The sequence below is a fragment of the Miscanthus floridulus genome, chromosome 7, assembly GCF_019320115.1.
Source record: "Miscanthus floridulus cultivar M001 chromosome 7, ASM1932011v1, whole genome shotgun sequence".
Classification (NCBI taxonomy): domain Eukaryota; kingdom Viridiplantae; phylum Streptophyta; class Magnoliopsida; order Poales; family Poaceae; genus Miscanthus; species Miscanthus floridulus.
Genome location: NC_089586.1, coordinates 101,369,768 through 101,393,911, shown reverse-complemented (window position 1 = coordinate 101,393,911; position 24,144 = coordinate 101,369,768). Strand labels below are relative to the sequence as shown.

The 24,144-nt window shown below is 48.6% G+C and overlaps 1 protein-coding gene across 1 annotated transcript; it reads left to right on the top strand.

The window, feature by feature from the left end:
- Positions 1–12,436: 12,436 nt before the first annotated feature.
- On the top strand, positions 12,437–17,543 carry LOC136463995 (U-box domain-containing protein 33-like). The gene is made up of 8 exons (XM_066462955.1): positions 12,437–12,781; positions 13,753–13,874; positions 14,008–14,129; positions 14,341–14,445; positions 15,061–15,481; positions 15,574–15,720; positions 15,797–16,321; positions 16,421–17,543. The coding sequence occupies exons 1-8, from the start codon at positions 12,493–12,495 to the stop codon at positions 17,399–17,401; spliced, it is 2,712 nt and encodes a 903-aa protein (XP_066319052.1). The 5' UTR covers positions 12,437–12,492; the 3' UTR covers positions 17,402–17,543.
- The last annotated feature ends 6,601 nt before the right edge of the window (positions 17,544–24,144 follow it).

The following is a 24,144-nucleotide window of genomic DNA, read 5'->3' as shown; positions in this document are numbered from 1 at the left end:
GGGTCTCGGCAGCAGAGGGGGCATCAAGCTTTGCCGTGGGTTCCACAGGTGGGCCCTCCTCTGTTGTCGAGGTGTAGCCAATGGAAGGTTTGTGGAGGTCTCTGGCGAAGACGTTCGGGGGGACCGGGGCCCATGCCGAGTCTATCTTTGCCAGCTCGTCAGTGGCCTCGTTGTACTTCCGCGCGACGTGATTTAGTTCAAGACCGTCGAACTTGTCTTCTAGGCGTCGTACCAACTTGCAGTAAGCCTCCATTTTGGGGTCGAGGCAATTTGACTCCTTCATCACTTGATCTATGACGAGCCGCGAGTCACCTCGGACGTCGAGGTGCCGTGCCCCAAGTTCGATGGCAACTTGTAAGCCATTGATGAGGGCCTCGTACTCTGCCACGTTGTTGGAGGCGACGAAGTGGAGCCGCACCATGTAGCGCATGTGTACTCCGAGGGGCGAGATGAACAGCAGACCCACGCCTGCCCCAGTTTTCATCAGGCATCCGTCGAAGTACAGGGTCCAGCACTCCGTCTAAGTTTGAGCCGGTGGTAGTTGGGTGTCTGTCCACTCAGCCATGAAATCGGCCAAGACCTGAGACTTGATCGCTTTCTGAGGCGCAAAAGTCAAGGTTTCCCCCATAAGCTCGACGGCCCACTTGGCTATCTTGCCCAAGGCCTCCCGGTTATGAACTATCTCCCTCAGAGGAAAAGATGATACCACAGTCACTGGGTGAGACTCGAAGTAGTGACGCAGTTTGCGCCGGGCCAGGACCACGGCGTAGACCAGCTTCTGGATGTGGGGGTAGCGTGCTTTGGTCTCGGAGAGCACCTCACTAATGAAATAAACAGGTTGTTGGGTGGGCAGAGTATGCCCCTCTTCCTGCCTCTCTACCACTACGGCAGCGCTGACCACTTGGGTCGTTGCGGCGACGTAGAGTAAGAGGGCCTCGTCCCTGGCTGGGGGTACCAGGACAGGAGGATTTGTGAGCAACCTCTTGAGTTTGTCGAGGGCTTCTTCGGCCTCGAGGGTCTAGGAAAAACGCTCGGATTTTCTCAAGAGTCGGTATAGAGGCAAACCTTTTTCGCCGAGGCGCGAGATGAAGCGGCTCAGGGCCGCAAGACATCCCATGACCCTCTGTACTCCCTTGAGGTCTCTGATTGGTCCCATGTAGGTTATGGCTGAGACCTTCTCTGGGTTGGCTTCAATGCCACGTTCCGAGACTATGAATCCCAAGAGCATGCCTCAAGGGACCCCGAACACACACTTCTCGGGATTGAGCTTGATGCCCTTCTCCCTAAGGTATTTGAAGGTTATCCTCAAGTCGTCGACGAGATCCTCGGCCTTTCTGGTCTTGACCACGATGTCGTCTACGTAGGCCTCGATGGTCCACCTAATGTTGTCGCCAAAGACCTGGGTCATGCACCGCTGGTATGTGGCACCTATGTTTCTGAGGCCGAAAGGCATAGTTACGTAGCAGTACATGTCGAATGGTGTGATGAAAGAAGTCACAAGCTGGTCTGATTCTTTCATCTTGATTTGATGGTAACCAGAATACGCATCAAGGAAAGACAGGGTCTCACACCCTGCAGTGGAATCAACGATTTGATCGATTCGGGGTAATGGAAAGGGGACTTTTGGACAGGCTTTGTTCAAACCAGTGTAGTCCATGCACATCCTCCATTTCCCATTTTTCTTCTTGACTAACATAGGGTTAGCCAACCACTCTGGGTGGGACACTTCTTTGATGAATCCGGGCACCAAGAGTTTCTGTATCTCCTCATTGATGGCCCTACGCTTTTCCTCGTCGAAGCGGCGTAGGCGTTGCCTCGCCGGCCTAGATCTGGCCCGAATGTCTAGGGCGTGCTCGGCGACCACCCTCGGTATGCCCGGCATGTCCGAGGGACTCCATGCAAATATGTCAGCGTTTGCACGGAGAAAGTCGACGAGCACGGCTTCCTATTTGATGTCGAGGGTGGCGCTGATCCTCAGCGCTCGGTCATCGGGGTAGGCAGGGTTGACCGGGACGAGTTTGATGGCTTTTGCGGGCTCGAACGCCCCCGCGCGATGCTTGGAGTCAGGCGCCTCACCATTGAGTTGGTCGAGGTGGGCGATGAGGGTCTCGGCCTCCGCAAGAGCCTCAGCGTACTCGATGCACTCAACGTCGCAGTCGTATGCATGTTCATACGTGGACTCAATCGTGATGATACCGCTGGGGCCTGGCATCTTGAGCTTGAGGTAGGTATAGTTGCGGACTGCCATGAACTTGGTGTAGCACGGCCGCCCCAGGATGGCGTGGTAGGCTCCCCCGAACCTGACTACCTCGAAGGTAAGGACTTCCTTGTGGTAGTTGGAGGGAGTGCCGAAGCAGACGGGAAGGTCGATGCGCCCGATGGGTCGCGTGTGCTTCCCTGGCACGATGCCGTGGAAGGGGGCAACGTCGCCTTGGAGCCTCGACCGATCGATCTCCAAGAGCTCCAGGGTATTGACGTAGAGGATGTTGAGGCCGCTGCCTCCGTCCATCAACACCTTGGAGAGTCGGGTGTTGCCGATGATCAGGTCGACAACCAGTGGGTACTGCCCGGGATTTGGAACATGGTCAGGGTGGTCATCTCGATCGAAGGTGATCGCCTCTCGAGACTAGTCGAGGTACTAAGGGGTGGCCACCTTGATCGAGAAGACTTCTCGGTGTTCCCTCTTGTGCTGCCGCACCGTAAGGCACGCCGAGGGCCCACCGAAGATCATGAAGGCGTTGCGTACCTCGGGGAACCCATCGTCCTTGTCTTCGTCCCAGTCGACGGCGCCCTTCTGCTTGGCGTCGTCGTCGGGGAGCCCGAGCCTGGAGTAGTAACGTTGCAGCATGGAGCAATCCTCGAGGGTGTGCTTGACCGGGCCTTGGTGATAAGGGCATGGTTTCTTGAGCATGTCGTCGAAAGGCCTAGGGCCTCTGGGGCCTCGAGGATTCTTGCGTTCTGCGGCCTCGACCAGATTGGCCTCTAGGACCTCCTGCTTCCCTAGGCGCCCCTTTTTCTTTCTCTTGGGGAGGTGGGAGGCTGAGGCCTCGGGGGCCTCGTCCCTCCGCTTTCCCTTGGAGTCGCTATCGGGGAAGATGGCTCCGATAGCCTCCTCGCCCGAGGCAAAGTTGCTGGCAATGTCGAGGAGCGCAGTAGCGGAGTGTGGTACGTTCCGACCTAACTCTTGAACCAGGTCTTGGTAGGTGATGCCGGAGAGGAAAGCCTGGACGATCTCTGAGTCGCCGACGCTGGGCAACTCGGTGCACTGTTTGGAGAAGCGCCGGATGAAGTCTCAGAGAGACTCGTCTGGCTTCTGACGATAGCTTTAAGGTCCCAGGAATTCCCAGGGCGCACGTAGGTGCCTTGGAAGTTCCCGACGAAGATCCTAACCAAGTCGCGCCAGTCGTGGATTTGTGAGGGAGGAAGGTGCTCGAGCCAGGCTCGCGCTGAGTCTGACAAGAGCAAGGGGAGGTTGCGGATGATGAGCAGGTCATCATCTGCGCCACCTAGCTGGCAGGCTAGGCGGTAATCGGCAAGCCAGAGTTTGGGGTTGGTCTCGCCGCTATATTTCATGAGATTGGCTGGTTGCCAAAACCGGGCCGGGAAAAGGGCAGCGCGGATGGCCCTGCTGAAGACCCGAGGGCCTGGTGGTTCAAGAGAAGGATCTCTGTGGTCCTCCTCGTTGTCGTAGCGACCGCCTCAGTGTGGGTGGTAGCCCCGAGCGGGCCCCTCGTTGTCGTGGCGTCGTCACCTGCTGACCACCTCATGGTCTCCCTACACCTCGCGTCGATTGCCAAGGCGGTCTAGAAGCACAGGGACCCTCTGGGCTATCGGCGCTCGAGCAGGCTCGAGATGAGTCGGGGCTTCTCTGTCCTGCCGAGGCGGTGCCGCGGGTAGGTTCGAGATGCCCCCGTGCCATCGGGAGGTGGAACTCTCGGCCTGCTGAACCGCGGCGGTCTCTAGGAGATCCCGGAGCTCGCCGCGGACCCGCCGCCCCTCCATGGTAGAAGGCTCGGGCATTGCGCGGACCAGCATTGCCACAGCCGCGACGTTCTGGCTAGCGCGATTGAAGACTGGGGGTTGCTCACTCCCTTCGTCGTCATGGATGCGGTGATGCACATCGTGGGCCCTCCGTCGGGCTCCCCCACCTTCACCGCGACCTCGCTGTTCCTGTTCGAGAGTGTCTCGAAGCTACTATAGGAGAAGTTGGTCTTGTTCGACCTTGGCCTGGAGCTCACGGAGTTGTTCCAGGTCTGGGCGTTGAGGTCACGCAAGGGCGGGGATCTCGTTTCGTGCGGCCGGTAGGACAATGCGTGGAGGTGTGGCGGCGCCTATACCTGGGCGAAGTGGGGAACGGCTACCTACCCCCTCATCCTCTTCACCCGCCCTCAGCATCCCGAGCCCGACGTGAAAACATTTGCAAGTGGGGTCGTAGGTACCCTCATCGTCGGAGTCAGGGTAGCCGAGGCAGTAATCGCTTGCAGCCAAGAACTGGCGCATAGCCCTAGGGTCGTGGAGTCTAGAGAAATCCATTCCAGGCCATGCCTCGTCCTCCTCCGAGGAGTCGGCGTGGGTGCTTAGGTCGAGAGCGAAGCGCTGGCGGCGTTCTGAGGGATCCTCGTGAGCGGCAGTGTAAGCGTAGGCGTAAGAGGTGGCGGCATTTCTCAACCCAAAGGAGTATAGGGATGGTGCCATCGCCAGATTCTGCTCCGCCGGGATCGGTTTCTCAGGGAGTGGTGGAGCGGAGCTTGACGACTGGGTATCGCCGCATGCCACCGATGATTTTCCTTTGTCCAAGCAGAGGCTAGATAGGTCCCCAGCTAGGGACCCTGTGCCAACAGCTGGTCATAGGATATCGGCGGGGAGCGGCATGCCGTCCTGAATTCGCGTAGCGTCGGGGTGGTCTTGCTCGTGTCGTGCCTGGCGAGCGCGGCGGGAGCGGCCACCCGGGCACCGCCTATGCCTGGGCTGCCGGTGCGTGATTCATCGTCGGTTGGTGGGGCTCGAGGAGTGAGGAGTACCATGTCGTACTCATGCCCTAGAGACATGAACTCTAGACTCCCGAACCAAACCACCGTGCCGAGACGCAATGGTCGTGCGGGGTCTACCATCCGGAACCTGCTGGGGTGATGAAACTGACACGCAGAGGCCCCTACCTGGCGCGCCAACTGTCGGTGTTTCGGACCGGGGGGTCCTCAACCAACCAGTGAATTTGAACTGCGTGCCCCTAATCCCGGATGGTGATGCAAAGAGACACAAGGTTTATACTGGTTCAGGCAATCGATGCCCTACGTCCAGTTTGAGAGATCGATCTTGTATTCCTTGCACCGAAGTGCTTATAGTAGGGGGTTACAAGCTAGGGGAGAGAGGGAGCTAGTCCCAGGTCTCGGCAAGGTGTCGTGTGGGCCGTTTGAGACGTTGCTCTCAGGCGGCTGGGATGTGTGCGTGTGTGTGTGTTACAAGGTGTTCCTCTTTTTTCCCTCCTCTCTAAGTGGCCCAAGTCCTCTCCTTTTATAGTTGAAGGGAGGACAAGGACAGTACATGTGTTAACTATGCGGCGTCGTGCCAACAGGGGCAGCATGTCCGAGCCCTGTGGCCTGTTCCTGTGGCGGCGTGGTCGTCGGAGTGGTCCGTCCTTGGAGCACTGGGGCGGCGTGCTAGTCCCATCCGATCCTGTGCGTCGTGAGAGCCCTGGGACTGCCTCGGAGTGGGTGCAGCGGTGGACATGCAAACCGCTATGGACGGACTGTGCACGAGGCCGAGGCTTGGTCAGTGCCGAGGCTACACCGCAATGGGGGGTCTCAGCAGGCACGAACCCCAAGATAGCCGGGACCTTGGTGCACAGTGCCGAGGCCCCGAATTGGCGGCTGATCTGGTGCGTTGGCTTAGAGGCGGTGATGACCCGGGACAAGTTGTCCGTGCGATGTTGTTTTTGAGGCGGGGATCGCGGGACACAGTGTAGTGTGGGCGCTGATCGTGGGCACAGCGTCAGAACACAGTGGCCGGTAATCCCCGCCATGCCCTATCCCAGCCGGTATGGCGCTGATGCGACCTTAGGTCCCATCGGCCATTCTGTGGCGTTGAGCCCTCGTCCGGCGGAGATTGCAGGAGTGGTTGAAGTATTAATGAGACACGACGTGCTGTCGGGAGGGTCGGCCGAGGCGGGGGGGCGACGGGCCGCGGACGAACCGGCCTCGAGCGACATGGAGAATGAGGCCTCGCGCGAGACAGAGATCGGACTCCTTGCTGAGGCCTTCCGCGAGAGGCCTCGCGCGACACGGAGAATGCACCCCCTGCCGAGGCCTTCCGTGGGGAGCCTCGCGCGAGGCGAAGATCGCGTTCCCTGCCGAGGCCTCCCGTGGAGAGCCTCACGCGAGGCGGAGATTGCGTCAGGACGCCAAGACCTCCTGCGCGAGGCTCGAGGCGAGGCGGAGGGCTTGGTGGGCCCGGTCGTGGCGGGTGAGGGGCCCACGGCTTACCTTCTAGCTTTGTTTTTTGATGGGACTTAAGCGACCCCTTTGATGTTCGCTCGGGGTACCCCGTTCTAAGGTACCCGACACTTATCGTGCGATCCGTATGTTTTTAGTACAAAAGATTTAGTTGTCCTGTAGCAACTCACGAGCACGCTACCTAGTCTCTTATAAACCAAAACACCACTAAGGTGTTTGGATCCAGCTACTAAAATTTAGGAGGTGTGTCGGGAGGATGTTGCATGGGGTGTTCGGATACTAATAAAAAAACAAATTATAAATCCGTCAGTACTCAACGAGATAAATTTTTTAAGCCTAAGTAATCCGTCATTAGTACATGTTTATTGTAGCAAAATATTGTCAAATCATGGACTAATTAGGCTCAAAAGATTCGTCTCGCAAATTAGTCGCAAACTATGTAATTAGTTTCGTAATTAGTCTATATTTAATACTCCATATATTTGTCTAAACATCCGATAGGACAACGACTAAAATTTAGGAGTGGCAACCAATACTATTTCTTTGCTTCCACATTGTGCCACGTCATCACCATTAATTCAACCATCAAATTTTAAGGGCAGTCCCAATGGTGCATTGATGATGGTTTCTATCCTCATTAAATGACTTGCCACGTAGACAAAATACTGACATGACAACGTAATTAATGAAGAAAGAGAGCAAAAATCATAGATCTGGTTTCTTCATGAAGAAACCAGGTCTACTCTTGACCCAATGCACCAAGAAACCATGAAATCGCCATTAGGGAGAAACCACCAGTTTCTAGGGAGCTCGTGTCGCACTCCCATTGAAGGAAAAGATAGAGTTGAGAGAGAGAAAGAGAAAATAGTTATTACTCATAGAAACCATGGGTTAGAAATGAGTACTTTTTTGGTGCGATATCCTATATTATAGAAACTACTAGTTTCTTTCACTGGAACTGGCCTAAGTAGCCTTCCTCTTTAGCTTTCAAGCCATTGGTAACTGATCGTACTTGCTGGAAAAAGGGACGACAAGCCATCAAGAGTTTTTAATGCCACAGCTCGTCCGGTTCCTCTCCCCGCTTCACCTGTTCCTATTTCGTGACAATTTAGCATACTACTATTGGATTTTGGTATTCCGACTCACGCATGCCTTTTTGTAATCATTCAACAGTGAATAGTGAATGCTATTTAAATCTTTATCTGCTCCTACCAACTTTAGATCTTTGATTACCAATCATCTTAAATCACCCTCACAATACCCATGGCAACACACGTGGAATTTATCTAGTTTACTTGTGGGCGGTGGGTGGGCCAACTTCTATGGACGAGACAAGAAACAACCACCTAAGCTATAATTATCCTCCTCCATTTCAAAAAGAATGTCATTCTAGGAAAGAATCATGTTTTAGTACGTCACATTTTACTAAATTTATATAAAATACTAATATTTATCGTACTAAATTAGTACCATTAGCTTCTTCATGAAACATATTTTATTATATATTTATTTGATGTCACAAATATTAATATTTGTACCTATATATTTGGTCAAACTTCAAACACTTTAACCGATAATGCATCTAGAATTGTATTTTTTTTCTTTTTAGGACAGATGTAGTACACGTTAATGTTTCTACTTTTTGTTAATAACTCACCACATTTCAAAATGTTCGTTGTTTAATATTCTAAGCAAACATTTTTAATTTGAATCAAACTTAGAAAAATATGTTAATGTATAATACCAAATAAATACATTAATAAGACACATTTTGTTCATGACCGGGTGGGGGTGTTGCTCTAAGTCACCAAACGCTTTTCTGTAATAGAAGCTTAAGCGCCTGGGCCCTCTTTTTTTTTTTTGGGTTCGCTGTCGGAGCTTTGGCCGACCTCTCAGCGGCAAGCTTTGGTTGATCGGTGCACGTGACTTGTAACTCTCACTTTCTCTTAATGAGATACACGCTAAGCGCGTTCTCGAAAAAATAAGACGCATTTTGTGGTGGATAATTGGATATTAGAAATGTTGATGTATTTGAATAACTTGATAAAAGTTAAAGAACCTTGACTTATGACAAAATTAAGACGACCTACATTTTGCATTGTAGCAAGCAAAAGAAGAAAAGGGACCTAAGCAGAAAAAAAAAAGAAATCTAGAATGGAGAACATCACATCGGTGTAATATTGAATATAAGAATGTCAGTTTTGAAAAAAAAAGAATATAAGAATGTAATAATACTTACCGTGGAGATTCTGTAGAATCTCAGGCACGGAGATGCAGCACAACGCCAAAGAAAGCCACCAGGAAACTACTCTGCAAATTATGCTCTGCACGTTGACCGCCTCTTTTACAATCGTAGTACCAGCCTACCAGGGCAAAAACGCGCTTGGGCCCTGACCCAAAAGACTACTCAAAAGTCTCCGCGCTCTGAGAGTAGTACAATTTTAAATTGAGCTACAGTTTTTCTCTTCAATTTCATTGCAGTTGCAGGCAGGCCCACAGATGGCCCAGCTGATTTCATTAACACCAAATGGGCCACAGTCACGGTTGACTTACTCCCCCGTCTTAAAAATAGAGTCGCTATGTTGGTCAAATTTTCTTAATTTTGATTAGGTTTGTAGAAAATACGTGCAATATTTATATATCTAAATAAGTTTATTATGAAAATATATTCAACGATCTACCTAATGATACTAAATATATACCATAAATATTAATATTTTATTAAATATATTTGGTCAAAGTTAAAAGTTGTTGACTTTTTGAGAAGCGAGAATGACTCTTTTTTTTTTTTTTTTTTTTTGACGGAGAGAAGTACATTGTTGGAATGATCAAAGTCTCCCGGTTCAGGGAGTTTATTTAGGATATATATGTATATTATATATTCCCGTGTTGCGCGTTATATTAAACCATGTTACATTATAGTAACCATATATGTTTTCTTATTACTACTAAGGATTCTTCTGTAAGCTTTCAAAAAAAAAAAAGGATTCTTCTGTAACTTAGGCCTTGTTTAGATGTCATCCAAATTCCAAATTTTTTCACTCTCTCTCCATCACATCAATTTTTAGCCGCTTGCATGGAGTATTAAATGTAGGTAAAAAAAATAACTAATTACACAGTTTAGTTGGAAATCACGAGATGAATCTTTTGAGCCTAGTTGATCTACGATTGGATAATATTTACCAAATAAGACGAAAGTTATACTATTCACCGGTTTGAAATTTTTTCGCAATCTAAACGAGGCCTTAATAATTGCATTCTTTTTCAAGTTGATCATGGGACATGGATGCCAGCTTCTTCGACAAACGATCGTCAACATCAGAATGTCTGGCCGCGATTGGAGGACAACGATCGCCCGCTTTCTTAGACGTAACGTCGCTTCTTCTGTAAACTCTTCGTGCTTCTGCTAGACGCTACAGTAAAACGTAGTTCAGAATTTGTAGCTGCAGCGATTATCGCTACAGTGAAACGCAGCTCAAATTTTGCAGCCGCAGGCAGAGCAGCTACGTTGCTAACATTGCAGCAGCCGCTGTAAAAAACCCAACTCTGCTCGAGCTCAGCATCCGGAGAACCGAAATGATCATTTTTTTAATTAGTTGGACGACCTAGGTGAAAATCCAAGGTATACCGTGGAAACATATAGTCATTTTTTAGTTTGATGATCTAAATAAGATCTATAAAAAATTGAAGGATCTACGTGCATTTTACTCTTTTTATAAGATAGTTCCTATACTTATCAAAACGTGTAGTTACTATATATAAAAACCATATTTCTAGTGAGTAGTTGTTTTAAAATAAATTTTAATTGTGTCGTGTTCCTCCATCTACTCATCACACCTCTTCCTATCTTAGTTCCTGTATAGCATAGTTTCTTGTTTAAAAAATATTTTCTTATCTTTTTTTTTTAAATTTCAATGTTGCATTATCATTTTATAGTTAATAAACATAGAATTATCCTAGTATGTGGATTAAGAGTGCCATGACATGCTTATTTTAAGCGGTTTCGGAAACGCTAGACGAGACCCCTAATTCGCGAACGTTCATTGAATTGGAAAGCAGCGAACAAAATTCCGACACATTCAGTTTCTTTTTTTGGGGAAAAAATAATTTTGACCTATTTCCCTATTTAGGCCCCCTTTGGCACGGCTCATCCAAAACGGCTTCACCGGTGAAGCCAAAACCGGTGAAGCCAGAAAAACTGGTTTTTTCGGCTTCTAGTTCATTTTAACCCCGGTTTATAAAACGGCTTCATGCTACAGTGCCTCGATTTGTGCAAAATAGATGAAGCCGAAGCCGGCATAAGCCGTGCCAAAGAGGCCCTTAGTTAGTACTGCGTGCGCTCGTTCTCTTCGGTTACTCATCTTCAACAGGCTACACCGGTGTGTTGGGGGCCCACACAAAACATTTACTTTAAAATGCTATAATTTTTTAATAGTATATCCATTTTCAATTCCATTTGCACCATTGTGTTCTATGTGACGAGACGAATAAATTAGACCACACTTGCATATGTTTCGAAGAATTTTATTCCCGTAGCGAATTATGTGTACTAACTTATAACTATAACTCATCACCTAAAACTTATAACATATAAGTTATAATTATAACTATGCCAAAACTTGAAACACAAAAGTTATTGAACACATTATTAAACATAAAGTAACAAATTAACTTATAACTTGTGCAAAAACTTGAAAACACAAAAGTTATTAAACACAAAGAAACGAATTAACTTATAACTTATACTGAAACTTAAAAACACAAAACTCATGAAACACTTGTGAACAAAAGTTATCAACACAATATGTACGTATAAGTTATTATGTATAACTTGTGTACATAAATTATTCTATACAACTTACTAACGGTGGGAAAAAAATAAAAAATAAAAAAAATAAAAGGTGAAAAGAATATAGAAAACACATAAGTTATTCAACGTAACGGAATGAATTAACTTATAACTTATACCAAAACTTGGAAACTCAAAAATTATCAAACACAACTTATGTACAAAAATTATTAATCAAAACTTGTATACATAAGTTATTCTATACCACTTGTCAACGCTGCCAAAAAGAAATTAAAAAACAAAAAAATGTATAAAAGGACATAAAAATATAAAAAATGAAAAGAATACTAAAAAAAATCGAACTGGAAATATTGAAATACAAAAAATTCGGACGTAACTCATAGATGGACGGAGACGAAAAGGTCGGCTGCACCAACGTGTTCGCTCAATTCCAGTGGTAGAGAAAAGAACGAAAAACAAAACAAAAAACATCCGCAAACGCGCAAGCCGCGGAACGAGTTGGACGCACCATTCGTCTGTCCGCATCTGCAGGCCGTGTAAACGAGCAGGACCCACTGTTCGCCCGATTGCAAATAAGTGGGCGCACGCTGAAGTGAAATTGGGACAACTAGATAGTGCTGCGCAGCACAAAGAGATAGAGCCCTGCAAATACGACCTTGTTTGAATCTATTAATTGCTAATAATTAGCTAGCCAATAATTTATAGTTAATATTATATGTTATTAGCTAGTTTGGTCCAACTAGTATAATAGTTGTTAGTTAGATATTCAGCTAACATGTTTAGATTTAAGGAGCTAATTATTAAGAGCTAACTATTAGCTATATGGCTCCAAAGATAGTCTAATATAAATCAACTATTGTATGCCTTTTTTCTACTGTTGATGTGACTTTATTTACAAGATAAGCTATATATATCTAAGTATGCAGACACATTGTATATTTAAGTGCATAGCAAAAGCTATATATATCTAAAAAAAACTAAAATGTTTTATAATTTATAAAATGGATGAAGTACTACAAATCCACAAACATTTTTTTATCGGACAGAACCAAAGGAGGTTGTGGGATATATTTTGGAACGGAGGCCGGAGGAACTATACCAACTAATAATCCTTGTAGAGTTGACCAACAAATACAAAGTCACACGCCATGGCAACGATAAAGGTATCTAATTAACGCTGCTCATCCGCTCCAAACCATCTCATGAGAAGAAGCGCAAACAGCGAGCGAAAGGATGGAGGGCGCCGGCAGTGCGGCGCACAGGCGGTGGGACACGTCGTCGTCGTCGCAGTACAGCTTCAGGACGTCCGTGAGCAGCGCCGCGGAGATCACCGGCGGCGATGAGATGGAGGCGAGGCCACCGGCACCGCCCGTGGACAACAGAGTTTTCGTGGCCGTCCCGGAGGACGTCAAGCACGGGAAGAGCACCCTGCTGTGGGCGCTGGAGAACCTGGCCAAGGACGGCTCCGGCTCCGGGGTCGTCATCGCTCACGTCCACTGCCCCGCGCAGATGATCCCCATGAGTAAGACTTCCTTAATACCCGCACTGTTTGGACGATTTTCAGATGAGTTTGTCGCCATGAATCTGAAATTCTGAATGCTGCTGCCGTCTGCATCACCTTCGGTTTGCTGTTCCTGGAAACAATGGATATGGTTTGTTGACTCTATATAGCAGTCAGGGTCAGGCAATCATAAGGCTTCATACTCTGTACACACAGCACAGCTGAAAGGGATTTTTCACGTTTTGTGATGCAAATCGAAGCCCCATCTTCTTCTTAACCACTCATAAGTAAACATACCTTCACTTGCTTACCTGCTCATTCTTTGTTAGATGAGCTGCTAAACTTGTTTTCACCGTTCCAAAAAGGCTCTTCCATCTTCTGAATTCGTGCTGCACGGTTCCATCCTCTGAAAACCATGATTACTGGCCAGAAAAAACTCTCTGAACTAGTATTATGCATTGATGGTGACGCCTCAGGTGCACGCCCCCTCGTTGGAGGTATTGTCATGAGCCCCCCTTACTCTCCAGGAGTTTGACTGAAAAACCTTAGTTCTCCATTCGGCCTTCCCCTTCTCGGAGGCATCGCTATGAAAAAAACCTATTCATCCTTCTAGTTTACATCACTTGTTCTTTGTGACGTGATGTGCAGAGTGACGTGTGTGATAGCTGATGTTTCTGAGGACCGTTATTGTGTTTCTTGCGGGGTAGTTTTGCTGTTGCCTTTTTCATGAGGTTATTGTTTTTGTTTTGCTTTTTTATTTATTATAAAATGTTTCTTCTCTATTAATATATGCCCGACGTACACTTGTCACTGGCTCTTCGAAATAAGATTATGCATTGAAAGAAGCTGGCATAAACGCTCTCAATCTATGAGTCTGCCAGCAGTTTTAAGACCATAATTTCTTTACTAGATACAGTAAAAAATCTTCCATGATGAGATATATACCTCATGAGTTTAGACTTCATAGAATTGTCATTATTCTGTTATTTCAGTGGGAGGAAAAGTTCATTACACTATGGTGAATGCAAAACAGGTCAATGATCATAGGAAGAAGGTGCGAGCAGAGGCAGAAGAGAAACTAAATGAATACGTCAAGATATGCATAGGGCAGAAGGTGCTCCTCCTCACCTCTCTCATGCCATGAATAAAACTAATGAACCACATAAACCATTCAGTATTGAATTGGAGAATATAGTGAACGCATATGTATCTTAATTGACAAATTTCTGCCAAATTACTTTCCATAGGTCAGCTGCGAGAAAGTAATAATCGACAACGAGGATGTTACTAAAGGGCTCGAGGAGCTAATTGCTCTTCACGGCATCACCAGGCTTGTCATGGGAGCAGCTGCAGACAAACATCACTCAAAGTAAGGATTACACACCTAATGATTGATGTCTTTCTCGCGTTTTTTTGTTGTAGTTTAAGGCTACAAAAAACATCATCAAACAAAGCATATAATTCCATATTAGCACACAAAGTTCCATATTGTGGAGCTAAATCTCACTGAATTGAAAGTAAAGAGGGAAACAGAAGGGGAAAAAAGGTTATTCTACCTAATAAGTGTTCCCCTATCGTAGGAAAATGAAATCACTGAAGTCCAAGACGGCACTCAGACTGACAGAGGCAGCAGCTTCATCGTGTAAGATATGGTTTACTTGTAAAGGGCATCTTATATGCACCAGGTAAGATTAAGCCAAGAAGGCTATTACCTTCCTAAGATAAATATTATTTTCTAGGATATTAGTATCAGTGAAGTAGTCAACAATTGTGGCTATGGTTTGAGTTCCACTAGAGTTAGAGCAACTCCAACCAATCTCTCAAATTTTGCCCCCCTATTCCTACAAATGAGAGTCCCTCATCCATATTTCATCCCCTACTCCTTTGGGTACTCCAACCGATCTCCTAAATTTCCCTACTTTTACACTGTATTGTCATGGACCTTATTTATTGGTCCCACTTGTCAGCTTTATGAAAGAGAGAAAGTAGGATAAGGGACAGGATGAGGGACTCCTACATCTGGGGGTTTAGGAGAGAGAAATGAGAGTCCCTCATTCATCGGGGCTTGAATAGGGGTTCGGTTGGAGAGGTTTTTGATGTGTTTGAACTCTCAAAATAAGATGAGGGCTCAAGTAAGAGTTCGGTTGGAGTTGCTCTTAGTTGCGGTAGCATCTCATTTATTCGAGTCTTAACATCGACTATTACATCCAACTTCATATCTTGCAAAAGAGTTAATGTCAGTAAAGTTCATTGGAAAAATACCAAAGAAAGAGATTAAACCATACCTCTAAACGCTGCAGGGAGGCAAAAACAACTGTTCCTGCAATACCACCATCACCTGCGTTCACGGTTGCATCAGAGTCATCAGTAACCAGCCTTGGTAGCTGTCTGAGATCAATGACAATCCGTCATTCAGAGAGTAATGCATCAAGCTCAAACGGAAGTCCAAGGCACGATCTGATACGATCGAGAACAGAAGTGGGGCTGTATCCATCTCTAGAATCTATCAGTACACCGTCTCGGCTATATGAATCCTGTGGCAGGCCCACAATAACATCAAGAAGTTCTATAGATTCTTGGGATGAATTTGGGAGGAGATCGCAGAACTCATGGCACGATGTTTCAAGAAATGATGATGCGGTCACTATCTCTGGATTAGCAATGCCGCATGGAATGCAAGAACCTGATGATGAGAACTTTTCATCCCCTTCTCATGAGCTGGTATGTATCATGAAGAGACATAACTTCAAGGTAAACAAAACTATCATAAATGAAGTATAACAGGGGACTGAAGTATGTTTGGTAACACACAGGAAAATCCAGGCGTTGATGCTAATGCTAACATATACAGAAGACTCACAGAGGCTCTCAGTGAAGCTGAACGGTATAAGAAAGAAGCACATGAAGAATCAGCCAAACGCCTAAGAGCTGAACTAGATATGGCTTCAGCTCTTGGAAATGTAAGTGTTCTCCATTATCCATGATTGAGATCGCAAATACTGAACCAAACAAAGTCACATACTACTGCTTTTACAGGTATACGAGTTATATCAGCAAGAGATAAGGCAGCGCAAAACAATCGAGGAAACACTGGCGAGCCAAGAACAGGAGATTGAAGAAATGAAAAGACAGCATGATGTGACATCCAACGAATTACATGCCGTCAAAGAGCAGAAACTCGTCCTTGAACAACAAATAACAGAGATGGCATCTGCTATCAAAGATTACGAAGAGAAGATGGTAGCAAACGAATACCTCACCCAAATGCTGCAAACAGATAATGAGAAGCTGCAACAAGAGCGCGACGCAGCTGTAACTGAAGCTGAAGGCTTGCGCCAGAAGAATGACAGTAAGGTTTCAGCACCATTGCCAGCTGAAACACTGAACACCGAGTTCTCCTACTTTGAGCTGGAACAAGCCACTGAAGGTTTTGATGAGAGGCTTAAGATTGGCGAGGGTGGATTCGGAAGCGTCTACAAAGGCTTCCTCCGCAACACAACCGTAGCTGCAAAGCTGCTGAATCCACAGAGTATGCAAGGACAGTCAGAATTCAACCAAGAGGTGACGGAATTCATCAGATCATTCTCTTTTTCTCTTCATTCAAGCAAATAGGCAATTATCATGCATACCTGACCCTTAAGTGTCGTGTCACCATTGTAGGTTGCTGTTCTCGGTAGAGTGCGGCATCCAAACCTTGTCACGCTGATTGGCGCGTGCCGGGAGGCATTCGGCCTGGTGTACGAGTTCCTCCCCAACGGCAGCCTCGAGGACCGGCTGGCGTGCACCAACAACACGCCGCCACTGACATGGCAGGTGCGCACCAAGATCATCTGTGAGATGTGCTCGGCCCTTATCTTCCTCCACTCGAACAAGCCGCACCCGGTGGTCCACGGCGACCTGAAGCCGGGCAACATCCTCCTGGACGCCAACTTCGTGAGCAAGCTAGGGGACTTCGGCATCTGCCGGTTCCTGAGCCAGTCCAGCACCACCACCACCAGGGCCATCACCACGAAGCTGCACAGGACGACCACCCCGAAGGGGACCTTCGCGTACATGGACCCGGAGTTCCTGTCCACCGGCGAGCTCACCCCGCGGTCCGACGTGTACTCGTTCGGCATCATCATCCTGCGGCTCCTGACTGGGCGGCCGCCCAAGAGCATCGCGGGGGTGGTGGAGGACGCGGTGGAGCGGGGGGAGCTGCACACCGTCCTCGACCCGACCGCGGGGGACTGGCCGTTCGTGCAGGCCAACCAGCTGGCGCACATCGGCCTGCGGTGCGCGGAGATGAGCCGGCGGCGGCGGCCTGACCTCGCGGGGGAGGTGTGGAAGGTGGTGGAGCCCCTCATGAAGGCCGCCTCGCTCGACGCCGGGCGGCTGTCGTTCGCGCCGTCGTCGCTGGATGACGCGCACGCGCCATCCTACTTCGTCTGCCCAATCTTCCAGGAGGTGATGAGCGATCCTCACATCGCCGCTGACGGGTTCACGTACGAGGCCGAGGCGATCACGGGGTGGTTCGACAGCGGGCGCGACACGTCGCCGATGACGAATCTGAAGCTCGAGCACTGTGAGCTGACGCCCAACAGGGCGCTCCGCTCGGCGATTCTCGAGTGGCAGCAGCAGTTGCAGCAGCAGCGGAGATAACCATTTAGGCCCCGTTTGGTTCTCTTGGAACCGGCCGTTCCTGGCCCGAAAATCTTCCGTGCTTATTTACGGAAGCGCGCATACGACTCCGTGGCGGGTGCTAACAACCTAATTTCAACTGCACATAATGTTTGTAACTTTGTATTCCATGGGTCAAAATTTGTTTAAATTAGAAAGAAAAATAAAGAGGAAAATTCTTAGAGCAACTCCAACAGACTGGGTAAATATATTCGTGAAGCCATTTATAGCTATTGTGCTAAAAAAAATATTTCAACTGCTTGTCTATAATGTTTTTCATTTTTTCCAGCCGGCTATCCCACCATTTTCACTGGCCATATTTCCCTAGCGAGTCCAGCTGCCTATCTGTGTTTACCAATTTAGCTAGGCTGTTGTAAAACTGTATATTTTAAATAGCCTTTCTATTTTACATAATGGCTAAATCTCATAATTTAGCATCTAATTTTATCAAGTTTTTTTGAGTTGCTCTTAGTCTTCTGGAAGATTAGACATAGGAATCTCAATGTTATCTAGTGTCGGGTATCGATAGTAGAGATATCAAAAGCAAGAAAGTTAGTATTTACGCTGACTTCCCCGGATGGACCAAGACGTATTAAAGGGTCTCGCCTGACCCCAAGGCCACGGGCTCCGTCTCGTCCGACCCCGAGGCCACGGGATCCGCCTCTAGGGATGAAAACGGTCGAAAAAACTCTCAACCGTTTTCTACTTTTACATTTGAATACGAAAACGAAAGCGAAAGCGGTAAAGCCGGATACGAAAACGAACACGAACTTATGGAATATTGAGAATTTCGAAAACAAACTAATTCGAGCGGAATTATGTCGAACACGGTCGGTATACGAAAAATCAATACGAAATATTGACCTGTTGGACCGTGCATAACAATTAACAAGTGAATAATAATTAAAAAGTTCTACAACTTTCTTAAAAAGTATCTCCATTCGACACCATATAAGGAAGATATGATTTTTCTAGGCAACGAGCGCTTGTACGCAATTTAATATAATGTTGAAACTTTGTTTAAATTTTTTGAACATTTTAAGGACCTCAAATGAAAAACTGAAAACTAAAAAGTTATAGATCTCGTCGAGAGCTATAATTTTCATATAAAAATCATCTTCATCCAAGATCGTATGAAAAAGATATAATTTTTCTAAGGTTGGACTTCTAGTGGGCCAAATTTGGTTTAAACCGAATTTCGAATTCGAGATATTCTAAATTAAAAGTAGAAAAGTAAAAAATGGTCGAAAAAATGTCTAAATCATTTTCGTTCCGATTTTGAATTTGGTGTTTCGAATTTTGAACCAAATTCGAATTTGTCCGAAAATACGAATTCAATTGGATTAAACATAGAAAATGATGTGGTTCGGTACGTGATATTTTCGTACCATTTTCATCCCTATCCGCCTCGTCCGACCCCAAGGACACGGGTTTTGTCTCGTCCAAGGCCGCGGGCTCCATCTTGTCCGACCTCGAGGCCGCGGGCTCCGTCTCGTCCGACCCCTTGGGTGCGGGCTCCATCTCGCCCGACCCTAAGGACGCACCTTCCGTCTCGTCCAAGACCGCGGGATCCGTCTCGTCCGATTCCTTGGGTACGGGCTCCGTCTCAGTCGACCCTAAGGACGCGGCTTCCGTCTCGTCTGATGGGGACCTATATCGCCGCCAACCACTCCAGGTCCAAGCGTATGGGCCTGAGTCAAAACTCTGATACCAGAGAAGAGACTGGCACGCCTCGATATAACCCGTGGCTATGGCGGGCCATACCTGGGGATTCACATCAAGAATAGTATCGGACGTGCGGATGCTGTTCTGCCTAACCCTCGCACGGATGCTGACAGGCGCGTCAGTTCACCACGACGTCCGTCGGGACGGAGTGGAACGCCACGACCGACAGATGACGCCTATGCATGGCACCGTGATGAACAGGGCCGTGACATGAAGCTGTCCCTATTGATATCTATAGGATCGACCATGGAAGCCTTCTTCTCTCTCGTTCTTCTTTTTTTCCTCCGCTGTAACCCGCGCTTTCCCCTCGCCTATAAAAGGGAAAGCAGGGCACTCTATGAAAGAGGACAAGAGCTCGAAACACGATAGTACGACATGAGTACACGGCTTGAGCAGCAAGCGAGCTCTCAACACCCGTTCACTCCTTCCACCAGAGACTTGGGATCCTCTCCCTCTCTCGTCTATTTGTAACCCCTACTACAAACCAAGTGCCAGTAACACGAGCAGCAGCGAACTAGACATACGGACGATACGCCTAAAACAATATAAATCCTTGTGTCCTCCGAGCCCACTATCCGAGCCAGACGCGCAAATACAAATTTACTCGTCGGTGGTCCAAAAACACCTACAATTGACATGCCAGGTAGGGGCTTTTTGCACGTCTCGACGTCCACATCAGGCCTTGGATGGATAGTCACAGGGTCAGCTGGGTCCCGGGCACGCACGTGCGCTTCGGGAACCTAGACTTCATCATTATGACGGAGGGAGAGTTGACATAGGTTCCCGCCGCCGTCCAACCTCTCCACTCTACCGGCCTCGATGCGGTCGCTGAGGCGCTTGAGAAGCTACAGCTGCATGCACCAGAGGCTCGTGCCTCCAGGTGCGACCAGCTCATCGGCTTCGATTACGGGAGGTTAGAGCGCCAGCTCGGCGCCTTCCTAGGACCTCGACCATCCCGGGAGGGCCTGGACCGCCTCACCTTCTCATTCACCAACATCATCATGCAGCTTGCCGGAGGAGAGCTGTTCTCCTCGGAATACCTCATTCAGAGCGCCCCGACAGCGCTCCTGTTCGGTCTGTGCAACACCACAGAGACTTTTGGCCACCTTGTGGCGCAACGCACGCCCTCATCCCCTATGAACAACAAGTTTGTGGGGATGACCGAATACGTCGTAAAATCTTTCCACGACCTTCTCGTAGGAGAATCGGAGTCGCCCTCCGACTCTGACTCCAGCTAGGGAAGCCATCACCCCTCGTGAGAGTGTTTCATGGCAGGTACCCCCGAGGGATACATCGAAAGCATCCACAAAGGATGGGCTACCCCAATAGGTGACCTCGACGAATAGGTCGAGGGGGATGCAGGGGCCTCGCCTTGCCTATGGGTAGAGCAGCTGAGGGCGCTACACCAAGAGCTCAAAGAAGCACGACTCCAGCTCAAGCAGGAACACGCGGAGCTCGAGCGAGGGATCGAGCACCACAGAGACGGTGGGCGCACGTGTGCTGTGGCCCACGACATGAATAGGAGGATCATCCAGGACAACAAAGCCCTCAAACACTTCACCCGGACAAGCCAGAACATCGCTACCGTGGTAGCCTTGCTCTAGGGGCTTTTGGAGCCCACGACACCCAAGGATCATCTAGCCTGTCATGAGATTCGCATGCTACTTGAGCGTGCGGCGGTGCAGCAGGCCCAACGCTCGCTGTCCTAATGACACAAGCTCGACGCCAGCCAGCGCGCGCCCTCAGAGTGACTCGATAGGGACGTGTCAGTCCACCAGGCGCAGCGAGGCGATAGGCCATGTGCCGTGGTCCTAGTGCATGAGCGTCTCGACCTCCACTATGACACGCACAACACCCTGGATGCTCGCAGGCGTGCCTGTGGCGATGAGAGGGAGGAGGCTAGCCACGTCTACCACCCTTGTTGTGGTGGACACTACGATAGTGGCGAGGACCGAAGCCCGAGCCCTGACTTGCTAGGACCTTATGCCTTTGGCCGACACATCCTCAATGTCGTCTTCCCACCACGGTACCAACCGCCAACCAACATCCTGAAATACTTTAGGGAAACAAACACAGGACTGTGGCTCAAGGATTATTGGCTTGCTTGCCAATTTGGTGGAACGGGTAGTGACGATTTCATTATGTGCAACCTTCCATTGTTCCTGACTGATTTAGTCGAATGTGGTTGGAATACCTTCTGCCCAACCAAATCTAAAGTTGGGTGGACCTAAAAGAGATCTTCGTGGGAAACTTCTAGGGCACATACGTGCATCTTAGAAAGCCATGGGATCTCAAAAACTATCGATAGAAGTCCAGGGAAACTCTTCATGGGTACATCCGGTGCTTCTCCCGGCAGTGTAACGAGCTGCCCAACGTCGCCGATGCCAATGTCATAGGAGCTTTCCTATCTGGGACCACCTATAAGTCCTTGGTTCACAAGCTAGGACATAAGGGCCCATGAGCCACCAAGGAGCTCCTCGATATCACCACCAGCCATGCCTTGGGCGAGAAGGCGGTCAGGGTGATTTTCAACCACCCTAAAGGCAAGGCAAAGCGGGACGAGGACGCCAGTGAAGGCGCCTCCAACCACCCCAACAAGAAGAAGAACAAGCAGCGCCACAAGGGCTTGTTCATGGCCATACCGACCACAAGGGGGGTCAGAAGCCTACTAAGGGTACTCTGGACCACTTTGAGAAGCTGCTCAAGGGACTATGCCCGAACCATGCCTTTCCCATCAAGCACCCATACAAGGACTGTGTCCTCATGAAGTGGTTCTTATCCAAAGGCTCCAACAAGGTGGAGCATAGGAAGGAGCCCAAGCTAGCTATAGATGACACCAAGGGGAAGGACGGTGGATTTTTGGTGCTAGACGGCTGCCTCATGATCTTTGGAGGGTCGACGGCCTATGACTTTAGGCACTGCTAGAAGCTTGCGCACCACGAGGTCTATACGGTCAAGCCGACCAAGCCTTCCTTCCTCCGATGGTCAGAGTCCGCCATAACCTTTGATTGGACCGACCACCTAGAAAGCATCCCACAGCTAGGAAGATATCCACTCATGGTCGATCCAATCATCAGCATGAAGCGGCTCACCAAGGTGCTAATGGATGGAGGTAGCAGCCTCAATATCATGTACGCTAAAATGCTCGATGCCATGGGCATCGACCGATCACGTATCCTTCAGGGATCCAACCAATTATAGGATGGAGACTCTTACCTTTGAGGTGGTCGGGTTCTATGGGACCTACCACGCTATCTTGGGACATCCATGCTACGTGAAGTTCATAGCTGTCCTCAACTACACCTATCTAAAGTTAAAGATGCTAGGACCATGTGGGGTCATCACCATCAGCACCTTCCTCTAGCCCACCTACGAGTGCGAGGTCGAGTGCTATGAACATGCCATGGCAATTGTCGCCTCCAAAGAGCTTGCGGCCATTAGGGAGGAGGTCATCGAAGAAGCGTCTAACCCCAAGCGATTAACCAGGTCTTTCGAGCCTATAGAGGGCGCCAAGGAGGTCCTCATAGACCCCAGCGGCTCCAAGGGTAAAATGGTGCGCATCGACACCACGCTTTCCTTCGAATGGGAAAGCACACTCGCTGACTTCCTCCGTGCCAACAGAGACATCTTTGCGTGGAGACCCTCGGACATGCCAGGCATTCTGGGAGAAGCCACCAAGCGTGCCTTGAAGATCAGGCTAGGTTCCAAGCCGGTAAAGCAGCGCCTGTATCGCTTTGACAAAGAGAAACGCAGGGCCATCGACAAGGAGATTGTGAAACTTTTGGTGGCTGGGTTCATCAAGGAAGTATACCACCTCGAGTGGTTAGCCAATCCCATTCTTGTATGAAAAAAGAGTGGGAAATGAAGAATGTGTGTTGACTACACGGGTCTCAACAAAGCGTATCCAAAGGATCCATTTTCTTTGCCACGCATAGACCAAGTAGTCGACTCAACCTCAGGGTGCGAAACCCTTTGCTTCTTTGATGCGTACTCCGAGTACCATCAAATCATGATGAAAGAGTCCGACCAGCTCATGACATCTTTATCACCCTGTTTGGATCGTCCTGCTACGTCACAATGCCGTTCGGTCTGAAAAACATGGGGGCTATGTATTAGCACTGTATGCTCAAGTGTTTCAGTGACCTCATCGGACAAACCATTGAGGCCTACATAGATGACATCATGGTCAAGTCCAAGCAGGCTGACAAGGTCATAGCCGACCTAGAGCAGACCTTCGCAAAAACTCCAAGCAAACGACATCAAACTCAACCCCGAGAAGTGTGTTTTCGGGGTCCCAAGGGGTATGATGCTAGGTTTTATCGCCTCCGAGCATGGCATCGAAACCAACCTAGAGAAGATCGCAGCCATCATGAGGATGGGCCTAATTTAGAACATAAAGGGGGTACAACAAGTTATAGGGTGCCTCGCCGCGCTCAGCCGCTTTATCTCGTGCCCCGACGAATGAGGTCTCCCCCTCTATCGGCTTCTAAAGAAGGCCGACCATTTCGAATGGATGCCCGAGGCCAAGAAGGCACTTGATAAGGTCAAGCAGCTCCTAATGAAGGCCCCGATCCTGGTCCTCCCGACCGATGAGGAACCACTTCTGCTCTACATTACAGCCACCATGCAAGTGGTCAGCGCCACCCTAGTGGTAGAGCAAGAAGAAGAGGGACACACCCTCAAAGTGCAGTGTCCCATATACTTCATTAGCGAGGTCTTGTCTAATTCCAAGACTTGCTACCCCCAAATCTAGAAACTCCTGTATGCCATCCTTATCGCCAAGAGGAAGTTGCGTCACTACTTCGAGTCATATCCGGTGATGGTCGTGACGTCCTTCCTGCTCGGTGAGGTCATCCAAAACTGGGATGCCATAGGAAGAATCACGAACTGGGCACTCAAGCTGATGGGTCAAGGCATTTCATATGCCCCTTGGATGGCCATCAAGTCCCAAGTGCTGGCTGATTTCATTGCAGAGTGGACCGAGATCCAAATATCGCCAG